At 51.9% G+C, this 20,485-nt stretch overlaps 4 protein-coding genes and 1 non-coding gene across 5 annotated transcripts; 3 read left to right on the top strand and 2 right to left on the bottom strand.

The window, feature by feature from the left end:
* Positions 1-281: 281 nt before the first annotated feature.
* J4E83_002667 (uncharacterized protein) lies at positions 282-736 on the top strand (the record flags this gene model as incomplete). The annotated part of the gene is made up of 3 exons (XM_049329610.1): positions 282-410; positions 492-559; positions 613-736. 3 exons carry the CDS (start codon positions 282-284, stop codon positions 734-736), a joined length of 321 nt encoding a protein of 106 aa, XP_049191289.1.
* A 7,787-nt stretch (positions 737-8,523) lies between these two features.
* On the bottom strand, positions 8,524-10,263 carry J4E83_002666 (uncharacterized protein; the record flags this gene model as incomplete). Its single annotated transcript, XM_049329609.1, has 2 exons — positions 8,524-10,129; positions 10,175-10,263. The coding sequence occupies 2 exons, from the start codon at positions 10,261-10,263 to the stop codon at positions 8,524-8,526; spliced, it is 1,695 nt and encodes a 564-aa protein (XP_049191288.1).
* Positions 10,264-12,165: 1,902 nt separating this feature from the next.
* On the top strand, positions 12,166-13,269 carry J4E83_002665 (uncharacterized protein; the record flags this gene model as incomplete). The annotated part of the gene is made up of 3 exons (XM_049329608.1): positions 12,166-12,235; positions 12,297-12,385; positions 12,439-13,269. 3 exons carry the CDS (start codon positions 12,166-12,168, stop codon positions 13,267-13,269), a joined length of 990 nt encoding a protein of 329 aa, XP_049191287.1.
* A 3,041-nt stretch (positions 13,270-16,310) lies between these two features.
* Positions 16,311-16,382, bottom strand: J4E83_002664. Its single transcript has one exon. It is a non-coding gene; the product is annotated as a tRNA-Met (tRNA).
* Positions 16,383-16,989: 607 nt separating this feature from the next.
* J4E83_002663 (uncharacterized protein) lies at positions 16,990-20,331 on the top strand (the record flags this gene model as incomplete). Its single annotated transcript, XM_049329607.1, has 3 exons — positions 16,990-17,221; positions 17,269-19,254; positions 19,304-20,331. 3 exons carry the CDS (start codon positions 16,990-16,992, stop codon positions 20,329-20,331), a joined length of 3,246 nt encoding a protein of 1,081 aa, XP_049191286.1.
* Positions 20,332-20,485: the final 154 nt, after the last annotated feature.

The raw sequence follows: 20,485 nt of genomic DNA, 5'->3' as shown, positions 1-20,485 counted from the left end.
GGCTTCATTTGCTCGAATCAGTCACGCTCGTATCCAAGTCTCAGCAATGAGATACCGCCGATACTTGCTCATGGCTATGACTTTTGGGGGTCGAAGACAGTGCCGGAAGATGTGTTAGACGTGAAAGGAGGACAACTCGAAGGCATTGCGAAAGCTATAAGAACTGAAGGAGTTCCGCAGAAAACAGATATCTCTCATCATCTACAACCATCACTTTCCAACACTCAATCATCATATCTTCCCACTTCAAGTCTTCAATCGACTCATCCCAATCTAGCATCATGTTCTCCAAGACCATCATCCTCGCCCTCTTCGCCTCTTCGGCCGCCTTCGCCGCCTCTATCCAGCAGAGGCAGCTCAACCCCAGTGTCCAGCTCTGCTCCAACAAGGACTTCAACGACTGCGACAATGTGAACTTTCACTACGGCATCTGCGGCAAGTCACTTCTAGCATGCGCATCTCTTGAACGTGGTAGCTAACACAAAGCAGAGGCTTCCGGAAGGCTGAACGACAAGGTCAGCTCGCTCAAGGCAAACGGCCACAACTGCATCTTTTACAAGTAAGTGATCACCGAACAGCAATTCTGGATTACACATGCTGATTGCTTCATAGCGACACCGGTTGCCGCAATGGAAACGGCCAGATTGCTACCACTGGTGATGTTGCCAACATCCGCTCCCACGCCGAGTTCTCCACCATGAACGACGATATCTCCTCTTTCTTGTGCAACGTCTAAGGGTTCTCTTCAGCATACTTTTCCTGTCTTTCCGATGCTTAGAAATTGTTTGGTGGTTTTGTCCTGTTTCGAGGCGAGCTTGGTGCGCGAGCTCGGTATCCACTGGAACACATCACGGGAACGTCAGGAGGGGACAAACTTTCAGTCCACACAGCTGAAGATGGGCGATCTTTTACTTTCTATTTCTTTTCTAGGAAAGACTCTTTTGATTGGGGGCGGTTTGATTTGGTTTGGGGATAGATCGTGTAGTACGGAAGCCTTTTGGTTTCATAATAAAGCAGTTGTCTCCTGAACGCATCTGGATAAGCATCCCTTTCATGGGGCTGGAAAAAGACGCTAATGTACAGGATTGCGGCGGGTGCCGTCGCATAAAAGACAACATTCAGGTCTGGAGACTATGTTGGAGTGAAAGAAGCAGATTAAAAAGCCTGGCGTCGACGTAGGCTTCAGGGTGCTTGGTGTTGGTGTTCTCATTGATTTAGGTGGGGCAGCTTTTGAAGGGGTCGATCTACATAGATCGGCCCGATCCTCGCGTCACCCCGGGCCTGCGGTCATCAGCCTTCCTTCACAAACACCGCAAAAGCAATAGCATCTCGGTGATTAAGCATTTCGGTAACGACTGTTGTATTTTTATCGATAACACTAACGCCAACCATATTTGTCCCTAGGTAACGACTGACTGAAGGAGATTTTACAATTGAGTGAGAACCCAAGAGATCCAACAACTGACACAGCACAACGAACTTCAAGAGAGACTTCTTCATCTCATATGCCATCTCACATGCGAGCTTTCTCAAAGCAACACCAAACGCTCAGCCCTTACAAGTTCATCTTGTGGCCTTGTCGGACGTGATCACGAAGTTTGTCCATGCGGTCAAACTTCATGTGACAGCCTTCGATAACGCACCTAAGGTTAGGAGCTCGGTGCGACCGCATGTGCCGGCGGCAATCACCAACGCGGCGGTATGCCCTAGTGCAGCCATCAATGTTGCACTGGAAGCGTGGTTCGACCGTGCGGCGACAAGCGACGGGAAGCGCACGAGACGGTGCTGCCATAATGTTTGGCGGAACAGCAGCGGCCGGAGCGGGAGCGATGGGTTGGAAAGCCTGACCAAATCCTGCTGTAGGATAGGAAGGCTGCGTCAGGAAGGGATCGAGCTGCGGAGGCATCTGTGAATAGAAACCATTCTCAACCGAAGAGTCGATGAGATGTTCATCGAACAGGGCAGGCCAGTCTCCGAACGTGCTGGCTTCTCCAAGAAGACGACCCCGGCTGCTGTCTGGGACGGAGTCGTATAGACCCAAGAAGCTGTCAGATCCTTCGGCGATTGTATCAGGAAAGTATCCCTGCATGTCGGGGGCGGCCTCATTGATGATTGGGCTGCCAAGCTCCTGTGTGTATGCATGGCCCGGGAGCGCTCGAACCTGGCGCAGTTGCTCTGTTGCGCTCTGGCATGGAGGAAAGGCATATCTGCGTCGTCAGAAAAAAAAAACTTACCTGTGATCCGTTGCGCCGCCGGTCATCCATGCGCCTTCACCTGTGGGTGACGTAACTTGGAGGTTACAGCCAAGAGTGAAGTGGTCGCCTAAGTCGAGAAGCTCTATTCCGGCGTCGAATGTAACAATGTCGAGCGGTCTTTCCGAGTTCACAGCCGACATTGTGGATGATAATCGCAACACGGTGTTGATGGAGCACACAGCCGAGGCAGTTCAGCCCGATGGGTGGTCGTTTGTCGTAAGTGAGTAGATCAGCAGAATATGGCGAGAGAATCGAGGATGTTGAAAAGGAAGGTTAGGGTAGAAGATGCATGAAGAGAGATGGTTACTCGGGAGCCTCCAGGGCTGCCAGGTAAAAGTGGCGCCCACTGATGTAGCGCTGTCATGAAGGGGCACCTTTACGCCAGATGATTGGCTGCTCTTGAGCCCTCAGCCTTAGCTTACATACCCTCAATAGATCACACACGGTGAAATAGCCATCCTGATAAATGATAACTCATGGAATGGTCACACATCCATATCAACACTCAAAGCATGGATTCGAGCGAGAGTTTCCGTTGCGACCAATGCTCTAAGCGTTTTGAAGCCTTGGGGCGCTACAAGTGAGCTCACCTGGGCACGACTTAGTGCGCTTGCACTGATCACTAACATAAAGCTAGTCAACACTTAAAGACGCATACAAAGCCCTTCCAGTGCAGTGATTGCGCAAGAGGCTTTGCTCTGCGTTGCGACCTCACCAGACATGTACAGGCACGCCACCGACTTGGCATAGCCCGACATGCATGTGTCGTCACGAACTGCTCTTTCAGAGCTTCCCGTAAAGATAACATCCGTCAGCATGTGCGGAACTGCCATCCAGAACTGCCTGTTGGCCCTTCTGGGGTCAGATCAGGTCGTCGTCGAGCAAAGCCGCATGACGTCTTGACGGCAAGCCCACTCGATGTGCCCTTGACTGATCCAGGTGTCCTGTTGATAGCAGGTACCCACACGCTGATGCAAGCAGCGTCAGCGGGAAATGTTGGGTTCGTACAAGCTATCCTGCAGTCAGGCGTCGGCATCTCGATACAAGCTGATGACGGCTCTACCGCTTTACATTGCGCTGCCAAAGCCGACCAGACCGACATGGTTTGTCTTCTCATCGAGTCGGGAGCGCGATCGGATATTGTAAACAGTAAGGGTAAAGTAGCCGCCACAAATAGCTCTTAAAATACCTTGCTAACTTATTACTAGCATGTAGCTCCCTTGCTATGCTTTGCTCGCGCAGTTCTAAGACAACTTGTTATGTGGGCTAACAGCTTGATAGGGAAGAACACCTCTGCACGAAGCGATATTAGCTCGCTGCCCTTCCGCATTCAATGTCCTTGTGCAAAGAAGAGTCGACATCACCGAACATGTATTATGCGCCACAATCCAGACAAACCAACCCCAATTGTTCGAGACTGCCTGGGCACTCTGTGGCGAACAAACGCTGAGGATGTTTGGCCATAAACTATTCGCGATTGCAGTCGATTCCGCTCAGACAGCATGTATGGCTACACTATTGCTGTTACCCAACATCACTCAGCAATGGATCAAGAAAGAAGGGAGATTGTTGGTATTGCGAATGATTCACAAAAACCAGAAGGCCATGCTAGAATGCCTACTGAGATCCAGCAAATTAGATGTCAATACGGCTCTTCCTACGTCCTGGTGGGGCATGCGGAGTCTTCTTTTCTTCGCCGCTGCGAAGGGGAAAAGCGAGATTGTAGACCTTTTGCTCGGATTTGAGACCGTTGATCTTGGTCTGGGTGTGTATGACGAGATGTCATCGCCGCTTGGTATTGCTGCTTGGAAAGGACATCTCCAGGTGGTCGAAAAGCTCCTTCAATGCTCTGGTATCGTTATCGGTGGCAGGAAGAGATGTCGAGGAAAGGCAACAACATCTCTGCATATTGCATGTCGCCGAGGACATGTAGAAGTCATGCGGTTGATTCTCAAAGCCTTCGACGACCGAGGACTCGATGTCGATAGCCGGGACTTATCTAACCTCGGAATGACGCCACTGCAAAACGCTGTTCGCGGTGGACACACAGAGGCGGTAGCTCTCTTGTTACTTCGACAAGACGTTGATGTCAATCGAACCTTTGGTCATTCAAAATTGAGCTTGTGCCAGGCGGCAGCACAGGGTGGCCATGGCAAATTGTTGAGTGTGTTGCTGGGGGATGGCCGAGTTGATCGAAACGACGTGAGAAACAGTCGACAGTCGCTGTTGTCCGAAGCGTTCTTAGGAGCACACTGGTGTCTGGTAGAGATACTATTTGACTACGAAAGTGTCCCCCTGGATATCACTAGCCAAAGTTTGAATCTTAGGACAGAGTCGTCTGGAAAGCGCGTCGATATCTTGGAAAGAGGCTTACTCGAACTAACGTCTCTTCCAGCCCGGAACAACAACCTCTGGCATCGTGCCGCCCACACTGGCAGCCTCAGTTTGGCAATGCTCCTACTTGAACATGCTCAAACATACCATAGCCATTCTCATCCGAGTGTGGACGTCAATTATAAAGACGGTGACGGCCGAGCACCATTACACGTCGCCGTGGAATCTGGGAAGATTGGCGTCATAGAGCTCCTACTCCACCACAAACAAATCGATGTAAATCTCACGATCGAGACAAATCGTTACGAGCGCAACAGATCTGCCATAGAAATCGCAACGTTACCATATTACAAGTACCGGTACGAGAAAGGGTCTGCTTACATAGTGGATCTTCTCATAGCCCATGGCGCACGGACTGCATCGCTCGATCAAGCCGGCGACGCAAACGAGCTCGTTCTCCCACCCCCCGATTTGGGTGCGAAAAGAAAAGATCACGACTCAGCTGAATACAGCGAGGACCTTAGAAGGAAGAGCCATGCGGCATGGGCTTCAGTCGTTGGAATACATGATGGTGGTGGCGGACCTGGAGGAGCGAACGTGGAAGACAAGCATACAGTTGGCGATATCATCCCAATCGATGTGAACCATTCCACAGTAGAAGACCCTGACGCAATATTTGAGGAGTGGATGTGCTTTGACGATGACGAACCGTCTGACAACAACAGCTTGGAGATATGGGAGCGAGAGATGTCCCTTAAGTAGCCTGGTACTTTTCCCTACCTAGGTACTTATGGAAAGTACACACTATCTGGTATGCGATTTTTTTGTATGTGCACTGGAATTCGCAGGAGCAGCCGGTGCCGGAGGCATCGCGAGCGTTCGTGGGGTTCGTATCGGTTTTCGCACATGGACTGCGTTTCCGTATTTGCTCGTCGTGCGCTTAATTGAGAGATCCCATGGAAGGTCTCGTATGCGTTCCTGTTTCCTAATGATTGAGCGAAGAGATGTGGCATATCGCAGAGGCACAATGCCAAAAGTTGATGGCGAGCTGCCCGACGCCGCTGCGCGTCTTGCTTGTGGCAGTGGTCGACGTTGACGCGTCGGTGCCAAGCCAGCGGCAAACCCCCGAACACCAACTCTGGGACTGCAGCTGCAACTTCTCTACATCTACTTCTGTACCATGCATAGCTCACAATGAGGTCTATCGTGTTGCCCACCGAGAACCCATATACTGGGTTTGCGCCTACATTGAGCATGTTAGGCGTAACCCCTTCCCACGTGCATCATGAACGCGTGTGAGCTCATGCCAGGACGCGCGCAACCGCCCACTGCATCAGTCGAGTTAGACTCCCAGTCTACATTTTCGCTCTTCAAATCAGACTATCACAGTGGGTGCTACCGGAGAGACTATGTTCGTACATGGACTTGACAAGAACCAGACCTCGGGACTCTTGGTAACGTCTGCGTCGTCAAGTTCATCGGGCGTAGTACCCCGACTAACCCTCTAGGCATCGCATTGCGTTGCTACTACCCACTGCGAAGCTGCATTCACAATAGAGGCTTGCTCGAGAATTGTACAAGGTAGTCACAAATGGCGATGTGTGCAATTCTGTCAGCTTCGATCAACACACCATCCGTTGTCGCGTTGTTCTGGTACGTCTTCCCATTGACCTCGTTGTTGTCTACCACTAACGTCAACTAAGTTCGACATCCTTCGCATGTATCCTCGAAATACGGCCTTCCTCAAGCATACCTATACCACGTCTCAGCGTCTCGAAGTTGGCGATCGCGCCCTCCCACCTCATACAAGGGAAAAACTAAACACCCAGGAGCCTACGTCGCCGTTAGGCTACCAACTTCGCAGGATTTCATCTTGATGTAGGCTCTAGGGTGTTCGGGGTTTCCTTTGAATGGGGTGCTCCCTATCCCAGCAAACACCTACATAAGCACAAATATAATGGCTATACATACTGGGTGGAGTCGCCATTGTACAGCAATCGCGCTGAACAAGCCTCACCATTGGCAGCGGAGCTATCGGCGGGGAAACATGTTGCGCCAGCGATGTCAGCTTTCCGCCTGTAGTTCGTTGGACTGTGGAACTGCCTTGAGTGATGACTTCTTCCTCGTCAAGTTCGTCAGTATGCTGGCGTTGTGAATGCACACGCTCACTCGATTTTTACCGAACATGAAGAGCCTGTAGACCGTGCGAAGAGAATGTTTGGATATGGACAGAACAATTGTGGCATGAGAATCATGTTACGCGTGATGGCGTTGGGAAAGCGAAGCTGAAACGTCTTGCGAGGACTTCCGGCTACTCTCGCAAAGAGAGCTGAACTCATGCCGTAAGGCTGAAACCAGCCACGAGATGCCACTTTCCAGTTTGCCGTGCCAGATAAGCAACACGAGCCAACCAAAATCGAGATCTTGTTTGCATGAGATTAGCAATCGCTTCTTTCAAGTGATCACTGTATTGAGCCGTGCGCGATACTGATTAGAGCCAGCAGGATAAACGCCTAGGGGTACCACCACAGCCACCGCGCCTTTGCACTACATAACCTTGCTGTGTATTGGTCCAGTCTAGCAGATGTAATATCACCCCCACAGACGATCCTCAGCCGCACCAAGTCAAGCTCGCCCGTTGTGGCAATGCCTTTCCTTTAGGGGGCTTCGCACACCTAGCGGGCAAGTACACATACCAGGGCATGACGCGCGACGCGCAAATCAAACTTTTTCTCCCCCAGCAAAACTTTTCAGTCGATCATGATAATTTTCAAACAGCTGTTCGCTCTTTTATTCGTTTCTTGCTTCGCTCGTGGCGATGGGAACAATCCAATGGGCAGCCCTGCAGCTGGTGAAGTCATCGAAGCCGAGGAACCGTACCTGATCTCATGGTCCAATGGCACTCCAGGTCCCGTGTCGATTGATCTTCGCTTCGCTGATACAACCGCGGTGTTAATAACAAGTAAGACTTCTCTCATCTCAAGTCTCCAGTGACGCAAGAAGTGTTGGGACGAATGCTGATAGCTCTAGGTGAAACGCTTAACAACGGGAGCTATACATGGATACCATCTGGTGTGCTTGCAGGAAAAGACAACTACTTCATGGCAATCTGCGATGCAGGCGTGAACGACTGCACCTACACCTTCAACGGACGATTTGCGATCGAAGATGCGGGAGCCTTGTTGTCTTCATCGAGTTCGACGATCAGCAGGCAAGTTACACCCTTTCCCGTTAACGCTACAGCTCTTCCATGAAACATCTTTTGCTGACAGTATGGTCGCAATGCAGTACCACCCTCGTTACGTCCTCGTCAACCTCAAGCGCTGCTACCAGCTCAACTTCAGTTCTCACTAGCAGCGAAACGAGCCCAAGCGCAACAGCCTCCCCCTCGCCACCCCAAAACACGAATTCTGGTCTGCCCATAGCCGCGAAGATAGCGATAGGATCTGTATGTGGGGTCGTTGGGATAACTCTCATCCTGCTTGGAACGTTTTGCATACTGCGCAAGCGCAAGCGGAGCAAAGCCGCATCGGAACCGCAATTTGTACACGCAGAAGCAGAAAAGGTTCCTGCCCTGAAGACTGATGGCGGTGCACCTGGAGGGCATATGGCGCATATGAGCGAGTTGCATGATGTGCCAGTGGAGAGGCCGAGGGCAGAGCTGTCTTGACCGTGCCACCTCATACAAGAAGAAAGCTGAACAGGTCTGTAGGCTACATTAAGCCAAAACCTTGCAAAGGCGGTGACCCAGCGCTAATGTAGGCTCTAGGCTGTTTAGGTTTTTCCTAGGTTGGCGTGGTGCGCAGACAGTTGATAATAATGCGTGGAAGTAAGGCCCAGTGTAATAAGTTGAGAGACTGGTGTGTCTCTTTGTATGCACATTTTGCTTCAAATATCTACAGCGAAAGTAATCAAGGAATGTCCATCTATCGTCCTATCCCATGCGATCGTCCCAGACGCACTCAACATCACTCGCCTCGTCGCCCCGCCAAACGTTCCCAGGCACGTTCTTCGCCGCAACAGCAGCCCTAAGCTGAGTTCCTAGCTCGGGCGGGCCCGATCCGATGACTTGCGTCCTGCCCTTCTCGACCGTCTCGGTCATGAAAGTATCGACCAAGGCGGGGATGTCTGGTCGTGTGTTGTTGAGCCATGTGATGGTGAAGTTGGGGCATTGGCGGCTGAGCTCCTCGACTTTGCGGTCGAAAGACATCGAGTCAATGGAAGATGTTTGCGACAATGAGCCGCAATCACCGAAGTCCTTGTCTTTGTCATCATGGAGCTGATGAGATGGCTGGTGATGCTTTCGCGAATCAGGTCGGGTCACGTAGATGCGAATCCTGAAGCGCTTCTTCGCCTCCACTGACACGATCGGTGCCTTCTCTAACTTGTCCTCGTTGTAGTATCGCCCTGCACCGGCACCATCAAGTTGTGACTTCAGATAAGCCAGTTCAGGTGCGATCCAGGCAAGGTTCTCGAGGTGCCTTACTGTCCAGACAAGTTCGATGTTGCGCGCTGGGGAAGCATTGCTTAATGCGTGCATGATAACGGGCAGGGTATAGGTAATCCCGGTACCACCAGAGATAGCGAGAACGTTCGTGACCTCGTCGTTCGTGATTGCGCTGCCGTATGGTCCCATCATTATTACTGGCGTCGAGGCATCGCGACGAGGGTAGCACATGGCGGCTTGTTCAGCGAGAGCAGCGAGCTTGGCGGTCTCGCCTTTGCAGGCACGGATGATGTATGTGTGACTTTGCACCGGAGATGAGCTGGTAGGATTGGAGGCCGGGGTGAAAGGATGCGATTGCCAGATGTTGAGCGCAGGGAACGTCAGGTAGTAGTGCTGACCAATCTCCCAGGCCTTGTGGCTGTGAGCAAATGTCATGCGGATAATGGTACCGGTTGGGTCTTTGAACGTCTCCATAGTTGTTGGAACGGAGCGGAAACCGAGACCGAGACTTCCGTCCTTGTATCCTGTGTGGATGAGCCAAGTGCGGACGCTGCGGGCGACCAAATCGAAGCCCATGATGGCTAGTGATGCAATCATCCAGCACGAGAGTTTCTCCCAATGGCCCCAGCAGGCTCCCAGATAGAGGCCAGCGACGATGAGATGCGATTTGCGGAAGAACTCATAACCCGTCCAGCGGATTACCGGCCTGAGACTGAAGACAAACAAGAAGGTGATGAAGCCTTGTGCGATGCAACCCCAGATCATGTACTTCTGACTGATGAACTCTCTGTACGTTGTTGGCTGGGGTTGGTAAAGCTTTGCTTCGACGATCGTCCATATGATGGCGTGTACGAAAGATTGCACAAGGATGATGCGGCCTGTCCAGCGGTGCAAGAAGTTAAAGCTTTGATATGGGATACCTGTGACCATGCTGAGCATAGAGTCGCGGCTACACAGAGCGATAGTCAGGGGAGTCAAAGCAAAGGCGAAAGCACCAATGCGATCGGCAAAGCCACCAATACCGCTGCGGGTGTTGTGTAGGTTGGTGCCTTTGATGGGTGTAATCCATGTCTTGTAGGTGATCCCGGTGAACCTTTGAACGTCAGCTATGTTATGCCGTGAGGGTATCCTGACTTACGAAAAGACTGTCAGATAGACGCAGAGCAGCGCCAGTATCAGGACTTGCAACCTCGTAGTATATCTGAATACCTTGGAGCATTCAGGCATGAGATGTCGTCGTACAGTCGAAGATGTCAGCCTGACGAGGCGATACAACAGGCTCTGTCTGGCACCATCTTTTCTTCGTGGTCGAACAAGTCGAGATACGAGAATCGAAAGTAGGATCGCACCAAGGACAGCCCAGAAAATGAAGGTAAAGATCATCGATGTTTGGTGATTGCCGTAAACGGAATCAAGATACTCGCACGACCCGGCATCATTGGTGCACGGGAAGTTCCGAACCGCATAACCCCAATAGTCGATGGTATATTCGACATCGGCATCGTTTTGGATGTGACGAGCGGCTAGCGCGTTGTCGGTGAAGTTGAAAAGCATTGTAATGAGAGGACGCAGCGCAGCTGCAAAGCAAAAAGAACAACAACAAGGAAGAAAGATATATCGTAGTCAGACACAGCAATATGGCACAACGGCCTGGGAGGAACTCCATCTAATAAATCGAGACTGCCACCCAATTTCGCAGGTTCCACTCCGTAATTGAACCAAGGCTTGTCGTGCGTTGACAGGATGTGGGTTCCGCTGTCAGGTTCCTTCGAAGTGAACGTCCAATCGTGTCGTTTCCGTTACTGGCGCTGAAACAGGACGATACCCACCGACCCGCACTGATGGCGCCGTTCGTTTGGGAGTTCGGATCGGACGGGTATTCGGCAACAACGTCAGACTTCGATGACAGCCGCAATAGCGGCACCTCGTGAATAGCATGTTGGCGTCGTGTAGAAAATTGTGAGACAGCTTGGTGTAGCGCATGCGTCGCTCTAGTCACGATGGACTCTTCTCGTGGACGTTGGAAGGTACCTAGGTAGTAACAGGCTGTTGCGCAAAAGCCATGCGCCAAGGTTTCGATGCTTGTGACTTGCTCTCGACTCTTCAACCCAAGCATCAAAGGTGTGACACCTCATCATCGTGCAATATAGGATCTTGGAAAGCAACCTTGGAACTGAGGCATTGGGAGAGCGCCCGAAACGCGTTCTCTCATCGCACTAACGCAAAGACCATGACGTAATCAGTCGCGTCGAGAGAGTCGCCCTGATTGGCCAGCACAGTCCACCGCGACAGAAGCCCAAAGATGCAGCTGCGACGTGCACCATCTTCACGCCTTCACACAGTCCCGAGCTCGTGGCCCTATCGCCCCGTCGACTACGAACGCGCATTATGTTTTCATCCATCATGAGCCGCTTTCTCACTTTATCTAAACTGACCTGCCAGAACCATGGCCGGGTCCCAGTCTTGGCTAAAGGCGCCTTCTCCTCCGCCGAAACGACGTTGTGCTTCGGCTGTAGCCACTGCTCGTCCATATAGAGACACATGATTGGAATACCAGGTTCAGTGGTCTAATCCCTTCAGAGGAATTAGTAAAGCCAGAAGAACAGTAAAAGCCGCTCCAGCCAAAGAGAAGAAAGACGTCTGATCTCCACCATAAAGATACTCATCACCTTCTCAAGATCAGCTCCCGCGAAGATGTCACAAATTCGGGTTGCTACAACCTTTGCCGCGTCAACGTTGGGCGAGGACCTAACTAGTCCTTCCAGCAGGCGGGCCGAGAAGAGGAATTGAGCTGCTATTATTATATAAGCACCGGAGAGGGCCTTAAACACTGGCCGAGACGTTAGCCAGCGCAGCCGGGACTGATTGAGATGTCTCATGTTACTACACTCATTGAGAACGTCAGACTCACATACAGGGCGGAATTACGGTTAGTATCTTATGTCCGACGCGGCACAGTCAGCCAGTGTCAGCTTGGCCGCCCTGGCGGGGTTAATCGGGTGAAGAAGGTGCCTGACGCGTATTGAAGCATAATTGAAGATATAAATCTCATTGCCCTGGACTGGTCTAGCACAAACATCTCATCTCAATTCACAGACATCTCACCTTCATCTTCAACACGGAAGCAATATGTCCTTTTCGTCCGCCCCTAAGACTATCGCTGGGAAGCCTGTCGGTCCCATCGGCTATGGTTTGATGAGTGAGTTGCCATTCAAACGAAGGCAATGCGCCGTCACAGTCGTTAAACATCATCTGCACAGCCCTCACGCTTTTCGGTGGCATTACTCATGACGAGGCCATCAAGCCAATGAAGGTCGCTTTGGAAAACGGTGCCACTTTTTGGAACGCTGTACGACCCGCGCCAGACTCGTCGATATCAAATACTGGCTGACATCCTCGTAGGGAACCTTCTACGGGCCTCCAGATGCGAATTCTCTCCAGCTCCTCAAGCACTACTTTACCAAGTACCCGGAAGATGCATCGCGCGTTGTGCTCAGCATCAAGGGCGCTTACGATGGAGCTACTCAATCACCGACCGCTAGTCCGGAGGAGATTCGAGCCTCCGTTGACGAGTGTCTGACCTTGCTCGACGGTACCAAGACGATCGATCTCTTTGAGCCTGCGCGCGTTGACCCTAACGTGCCCATTGAGAAGACTGTCAAGGCGCTTGTTGAGCTGGTCGAGGAGGGCAAGATTGGCTCCTATGGTCTCAGCGAGGTGAACGCTCAGACCGTCCGTCGTGCTCACGCCGTACATCCTCCCGCCGCTGTTGAGATTGAGCTGAGTCTGTTTTCTCAAGGTGCTCTAGAGGAGGCAGGCGTCGTCGACACTTGCCGCGAGCTTGGCATCCCCATCGTCGGCTACAGTCCTCTCGACCGTGGCTGGCTCACCGGACAGTTGAAGACTCTCGATGATCTCCCCCAGGACGACTTCCGCCGTTTCTACCCACGCTTCCAGCCCGGCAACTTCGAGAAGAACGTTGAGCTAGCTGGTGCTGTTGAGAAAGTTGCCAAAAAGAAGGGGGTCACCAGCGCCCAAGTCGCCATTGCTTGGGTACAGCAGCAGGGTGTTCTGCCTATTCCTGGTTCTACCAAAGTGGAGCGTGTCCAGGAGAACACCAAGTACGTAGAGCTTACCGAAGCCGAGACTGCAGAGCTTCACGAAGCTCTTAGCAAGGCACATGTCTCAGGTCATCGATACCCTGAGATGTTCCAAGCTCATCTCGATAAATAGTAGGGCGGCATGAGTACAAGAGCTCGGCCCGCCTTTGGTACGATGGGTACCCGTTTCAGTCTTCTCGGTTATGAAATAGCCATGAACCTTCAATGTCAAACCAATCTGTGTCTTCTTCAATTCAGTGCCTTGATAAACGACGCTACATCAGATCAAGATATCAAAGGGACTTGGATTTAGGCTTTGAGTGAGTATTCAGATACAAAAGACCTCACGCGCGGACGCATTCAGTCAACTCTTGCTACAAATCTCGGGAGCGGCCTTGTTATTAAGATTTGGTAGTTTGTATGCACCAAGGTGCCCCACAAGGTCTAGCTACTCCTATCGCTGCCAGCTTCCTCCACTTCATCCACCATCTGTTTCGTCTGCTTTGACCAATTCTCAATCTCTTCCTTCGCAGTATTAAGCCATCTCCTAGCAACATCTTCGCCACTCATCCGATTCGATTGCTTCCCACGAAGGGCTTGTTCGACAGCATATGATGCATATTTGATGGACCGCTGATGCGCACCGAGAAACTCGATAAGCTGGACTTGGTGCGCGGCTTTGGATATCTCTGAATCGAGGTCTTGGGAGGAAACCGTCGGACTGACTGCGGCTGCGGAGTCTATTCGGCACAACGTGGCTTCTGTGGTGTTCGCTTGTGGCAATTGGCAGTGCGTTTCTGGGGTCTTGCTCTCGGTCATTTTAGCGATTGTATCGAAGAAGTGGGAGACCAGGGCGAGCTGAAGGCCAGGAGTCTTATCGCGCGTACTTTTGCTCGCAACGTCACTCTGATTTTGTTTACTTATCCTCAACGCCTCAATTCCCGTGTCTTCAATTAGCGAGCTATGATGCACCCCTCTTCAAGACGCAAACACCGTACGTCAACGGTGTCCTCACATTCCGCCGCGCCAAAACGGCCGTTCGATCCTGCGTCATAATTTGACAGCACATCGTCAGCTGTGAACGGGTAATATCCATAGCTCGTCGCGTTGTTGCTTCTACGCAGTCACATTTGACTTCAACCAGTGCACCTACCAAACAATACGCTTGGCCAACGGCTGAGCAAGGTACAGCCTAGCTTTTCCAATTCTTTACGCATGCAGCACTACGTTGCACGTGAAGCTCTGTGGACGGTCTCATGATGCGAGACTATTCGCTGTTTTGGTGTAGCCGTCTTCCAAGCTGTCAGCCTTCTTGCAGCGACGGGAAGCGAGCGCAAAACTAGCCGTTTTCAGCAACGCAAACCCACTTGTTCCACTCGTACGATCCATCACAATGCGTCATACCATGCGTCTCATCACTCAACCATCCAAAGGCGAAGCCATCGTGCTTGGTACAGAACCTCCCAACGTGATCTAGACAGGAAGTTGCGACTACCTAATAGCCAATGTACGCGTCATAACCTGAGTACCTAACCTTGGCGGTGCTGCCGTCCGCCTGTACATATGCTCAAGGCAGGTAGCATGCGCCAGTGTCTGCCTTGCGAGATCCGCTTCGCATCATCCCAGACTTTCATTCTCGCGACAACAGCCCTGGCATCGTGAAGATCCAACATGGCGATGCTATCCGACTATGTCAGCTTCTACACCTCCATGGCAAAGGCCATGTTTACAATCATCTTCGCACGCCTTTACACACCTCAGCGCCCTCCCCACCGCGATCTGCAGGGTCAAACTGCGATAGTGACAGGCGCGAACAGCGGCATCGGTCTCTCGATCGCGACTGCGCTAGCAAAACAAGGTGCAGTCGTGTATCTCGCCTGCCGCAATCTCGAAAAAGGCGATGCAGCCGTGGCTTCCATCATTTCGCAACTCGGGTCCGAGACTAGCAAAAGGGTGTCTTGCTGGAAACTAGATGTTGGAGATCTAGAGAGTGTACGTGCGTTTTGTGAGAAGTGGAAAGAGGAGGGCAAGAAGATTGATATGCTTTGCCATAATGCTGGGATAGCGGGGCCACCTGAAGGCTCGAGGACTAAGGATGAGAAAGGCCGCGACGTGGTCCTTGTCACCAACTTCCTGGGCAGCTTCTTGATGACGTATATGCTCGAAGGGTATCTAAGCGAGAAAGCAAGAGTCGTTTTCACGAGTAGTACTGGGCACTATGCTGCGGCAGAAACTCTAATGCACCCAAATCTGGACGGCATGACAGCAAAGACCACTGGTGATGAGGGCGGCGTTATGCGAAGGCTCATGGGAAAGGCAAAGGCGTACCTTGGTATAGGAACAACTACCCTTCAATCGTACGCCCTCTCGAAAGCACACCAAGTGCTCTTCGCCGCTCTCCTTCAGCGACGCTTCGACTCCACGCCAAACAACAGACGCACGGCACATGCATTCAGTCCTGGGTTCACGTCTACTCCTATCTTCGGCAAATTCGCCGTCTCTTGGAAGACATTGTTCAGCAATCCTCTTTTCGCGGTCCTCAAAACGACGGAAAGGTATGTCGCGGTGGATACGGACGAGGGCGCAAAGACTGGGGCTTGGTTGGCCAGTTGTGGTGGGGAGGAAGGGGTAAAAGGGGGGTATTGGGAGTGGATGGGTAGACGTATGAGTCTTGCTGAGTTTGTGGAGAGCCAGCTTGGAGAGAAGGAGTGGCATGTGCAATGTGAGAGAGTTTGGGGAGGATGGGAGGAGGATAGTGGCTGTACTTGGGTCACTGTCAAGACTTGATGTAGTGCTAGTAGAGTTGGTCGGAGCAGAATCAGAAGTCAAGAGTGATTTGTCCTTTTGATCTTCTGTCTTTCTAGTTCCCTGTCCTACCTGGACTCAGATAGTGATCTATGCCCAAAGCGTGTCAGAGTAGGTTAGGTGTTGCATCTAAAGAAAGCGAGGTCGCTACAGAACGTAGCAGTGGCATAACATCCAGCTCATAATCTCACAAGGAAGACGCTTACCTCTACACAAGTTTGAATATAATGGCCATGATGAAAGCAGTTTATATTGGGACTAGGGACGAAGGGGGTAGCAAAAAGGGGTTGCTTAACCTGGCCTAGAGATGTAGGTGATCAACTACCAGAGCAAAGGTCTAGCAAAAATAAAAGAAACATGCACAACATGTAGCTGCTCTCGGTTTCGATCCGAGGTCCTCCGGGTTATGAGCCCGGCGCGCTTCCGCTGCGCCAAGCAGCTTTTGGCAGTTGCTGCTTGATACAAATCTTGAGAACTAATAGACATATCACTGCTACTGCTTTTATTCCAGTCCGTTCTGACCTCGTGTTAGAATAATATTCCAACGTCGAACAGAAAAAGAGTAGTTGAAAGTCGGGCTGATCCATTCACCAAGGTGACAAAGGTGGGGCGGGGTATGACTCCGATTTGACTCCTCGCGAATACTGAAGAGTACAAAATTTCCAAGGTTACTTTGAAAGTATCTTGTACGCGTAGAAAGCGCTAAGGATGTGGAGCGTTGTACATCGCGCAAGGGGCAAATTTGTGCTCTTATGAGGATGCAGTGTATGCGAAAAGACGAACACAGTAAAAACAACGGACTGCGAACTCAGCTCGTGACAGGCATAAAATCTGAAAGTAAGATAGCATGGTGGGGTTGATCAAAAATCTAGTCCAGTGATAAAATTGATGTGTGAAGCATGGTGGGCAAGTCAATCGATTGCATGGGACGAAAGCGAATGTGGTTAGCGGCAAAACGCGCTTGAACGCGACGCGTCCCACGCACTTTAGATCTCCGCCCCGTCACCCGCGTCTCCTCCAACTCCAACCATGACGCCTGCCAGAACCAATGAGTAGCTATTCACCAGGCATTCCATCCTCTTTTGACCCCGCGCTACTACATTCCGAATTCGAATTTCTCGGCAACGCGCCCGCGCCATCCTCGCATTCCGACGAACTAGACGCATTGCACGACTGCATCGCCGAAGACACGGCAAAGAAGAACAGTGCCGGTATCGTCATACAGCATCGCGCCTGGAACGTAGCGGATATATTCAGGAGTGAAGGAGAAGGACCAACTGGTACTACCAGCGTGTACGCGCGCTTTAACTGGCACTAATCCCACCAGACACGCCTGCGAAGCGCCAGAAGCAGTCACCAGTCAAGCGCTTGCCGACTGAACCTTCGAAAGAAACCACGACATTCCCTTCATCGCCTCCGACTTTCGCAATGCCTCTCATCTCATCACCCATCGCATACCCGCCGAGCTCGTCGATGCCCCAGCCGCCCTCGCCGAAGAAGAGGAAGCGCCCAGAAGACGCACGAGAGCCACTCAAAGACGTGCCAAACAACAATGCAACACGCAGGATTGGAGGCTTTTTGGACGACTCCGACGATGAAGAAGATATTGCGGCCCTGAAGGAACACACGTTGAAGCGGAGGGCTGTCAGCAGCATCAAAGACCTCCCAGCTGTTCCTGAAGGCTTAGCAGACTACACACCCCCTGCGAGCCAGGACGAGTTTGCAGACCCCGAATCGATACCGGTAGACGATCTAGACAACTACAGCTTCAAGTCACAATCACAATCGCCGGTAAAGCGGCCGCACACGTCACATCAGCCAACTTCAGCACAATCCGCACCGGGCGTTCTGGCCCGTAACGCGTCGGGGAAGGCCTTTCATATAGGCAAGAAGGCCCAACGCGAGACCCAGACGTACGAAGAGATCATTGCAGCACGATCCGAACCCGTGGAAGGAAAGGCGAGAACGAGCTATTATGGTCTCAACATCCATCAGCTCATGGACGAGGCGAAGGCGCTTGATCAGGAGAAGGCCATGAATGCGTCCTTGAAGAATCTTGACCTAGCAGCACAACCATCAATCGAGCAGCCAGTAGCTAAGGGTGGAAAGACCAATCGCACACTGATGTGGACTGAAAAGTACCGAGCGAAGAAATTCACAGACTTGGTAGGAGACGAACGTACACATCGATCGGTGTTACGGTGGCTGAAGGCGTGGGACCCAATCGTCTTCCCCGGTTCTGGCAAAGCGAAGCCAAAGAAAGCAAAGGACGGGTTCCAAGAAGACGAACAGAGACATCGCAAGATTTTGCTGCTGACTGGGCCTCCTGGGCTCGGAAAGACCACCCTAGCTCATGTCTGCGCACGACAAGCAGGCTATGAAGTGCAGGAGATCAACGCTTCGGACGAGCGTAGCGGTGCTGTCGTCAAAGGCCGCATTCGAGATATGGTGGGAACTGAGAATGTCCGCGGTGTCAATACCAGCACCGTGAACGGCAAGGTGCGAAAAGCTGGAAAGCCAGTATGCGTTGTGGTCGATGAAGTAGATGGTGTCGTTGGCAGTGGGGGCTCAGGTGAAGGTGGTTTCGTCAAGGCACTTATCGATTTGATAAATCTGGATGAGCGAAACACCAAGGCACTCGGACAGCAGCAGTCAACGACTGGCACCAAGAAGAAGAAGGGTGATAACTTCAGACTCTTGCGACCACTCATCCTCATCTGCAACGACCTCTATCACCCTTCGCTGCGGCCACTGCGACAGTCCTCGATGGCTGAGATCGTGCACATTCGAAAACCTGCCCTCAACATGGTCGTCTCGCGCATGCAGGAGATATTTGGCAAGGAAGGCATCCAATGCGATTCGGATGGCGTGCGCCGTCTCTGCGAAGCTACGTGGGGTGTCAGCACAAAGAAAGAGGGCGGGACAGGTAGTGGCACTGGCGAAGGAGACATACGTGGCGTTATGGTGGTGGCCGAATGGATAGCAGCTCGGTTACGATCATCACACGATGTGAAGTCCAAGGAGAGGCCTCATCTATCGCGGAAGTGGATAGAAGATAACCTCATCGGTGATTTGCGACATGGTGGCGGAGCCGCTCGAAGCTTAGGAAGAGGCGGTGCGAAGGACGTTGTCGACCGTGTATTCCGTGAGGGTGCTGGCTTCCCGAAGCAAGCGGAAACCACCGATGCGAGATCCGCAGCCGCGAGGGCAAAGAGTGGTGTCATTGGTGTTGCTGAAGCAGGCAAACGTCGTGCTATGGATCGTCTCAGGGAGATGGTCGATACGAGCGGAGATTGCGACCGCATCGTGACAGGTATATCTCACCTCGTATTACGGCCTCATCAAATACTAACACTGAACAGACTGCTTCACTGCCTATCCCGAGAAACCGTTCCAAGACGATACCCTCCTCAGCAAGCCATCTGCTGCATACGAATGGCTGTACTTCCATGACACACTCAACTCGGCGGTTCACGGTTCTCAGGAATGGGAACTGGCACCATACCTCTCAAACTCTGTTCTCGCCTTCCACAACCTCTTCGCTTCGCCTATCCGATCATCTGCAAACCCCGTAGCAGACCCAGATGCACAGCCAGCACCTTTCTCAGGACCGGGTGCAAGCTTTGCAGCTTTGGAGCAGACCAAGGCTAGCAGGAGTCAGTTGATGGCGCTGCAGACAAGTCTTAGTCTACCGTTGACGCGCATGTTTCGAAGTCCAGAGGAGATGGCCATGGAACTCATACCATACGTCTTGCGTATGTTGTCACCCGACGTAAAACCTGTCCTCGTAAATACCGGTGCATCAGGGTCAAAGTCTTTCGCTACGGCATCCGTCCGCAAAGCTTCCGAGAAAGAACTTGTCAAGAAAGCTGTAGAAGCAATGACAGCCACTGGCATTCGGTTCGAAAAGTCGCGAATCGAGACCGAAGACGTGGCGAACAGAAATGCTGGCTTCGTCTGGCGTATGGAGCCCGCATTAGACGTTCTGGCAACTTTTGAAACTCTGGCCGGCAGGAAAGACGACAAAGGGCGCTACGCAGTTCGCAGCGTCTTGGAACAAGAATGGCGCAAAGAATCCGCTCTTCGTGAACATGCCAATCGCAAGCGCCGCGGTGGTATGGATGAATACGAGGACGAGATTGAGGCTAGCAAGAGAGAAGAGAAGACGACGGAAGAGAAGGTCGCCGAAGCCAGCAAGAAGGCCGTGAAACGGGACTTCTTTGGCAGGGTGATTGTAGAAACGGATAAGAGCAGGAAAGAAGCGAAAAGGAAGCAAGACAGTGGGGAGATGCAGGGTGATGTGGGGAGGATATGGGTATCCTTCCACGAAGGATTCTCGAATGCGGTACGGAAACCTGTCACTATTGATGATATCATGAGGGGACTTTAGCTTTACATTACTCGGCAGGCTGAGGAAATTAACACCGGTGGATGACGATAATATATTTGTATTCGGCAAGCTCAAGCAACCCATTTAGCATTTCCAGCTCGTCCATGCGATCGGCATGGCAAGCCCGGAGACTCCGACTTCTCCACACACCTCA

Source organism: Alternaria metachromatica (assembly GCF_023757995.1).
Source record: "Alternaria metachromatica strain BMP 0045 chromosome Unknown scaffold_4, whole genome shotgun sequence".
NCBI classification, from domain to species: domain Eukaryota; kingdom Fungi; phylum Ascomycota; class Dothideomycetes; order Pleosporales; family Pleosporaceae; genus Alternaria; species Alternaria metachromatica.
The sequence above is the reverse complement of the archived record's forward strand: the minus strand, read 5'-3'. Positions and strand labels throughout refer to the sequence as shown.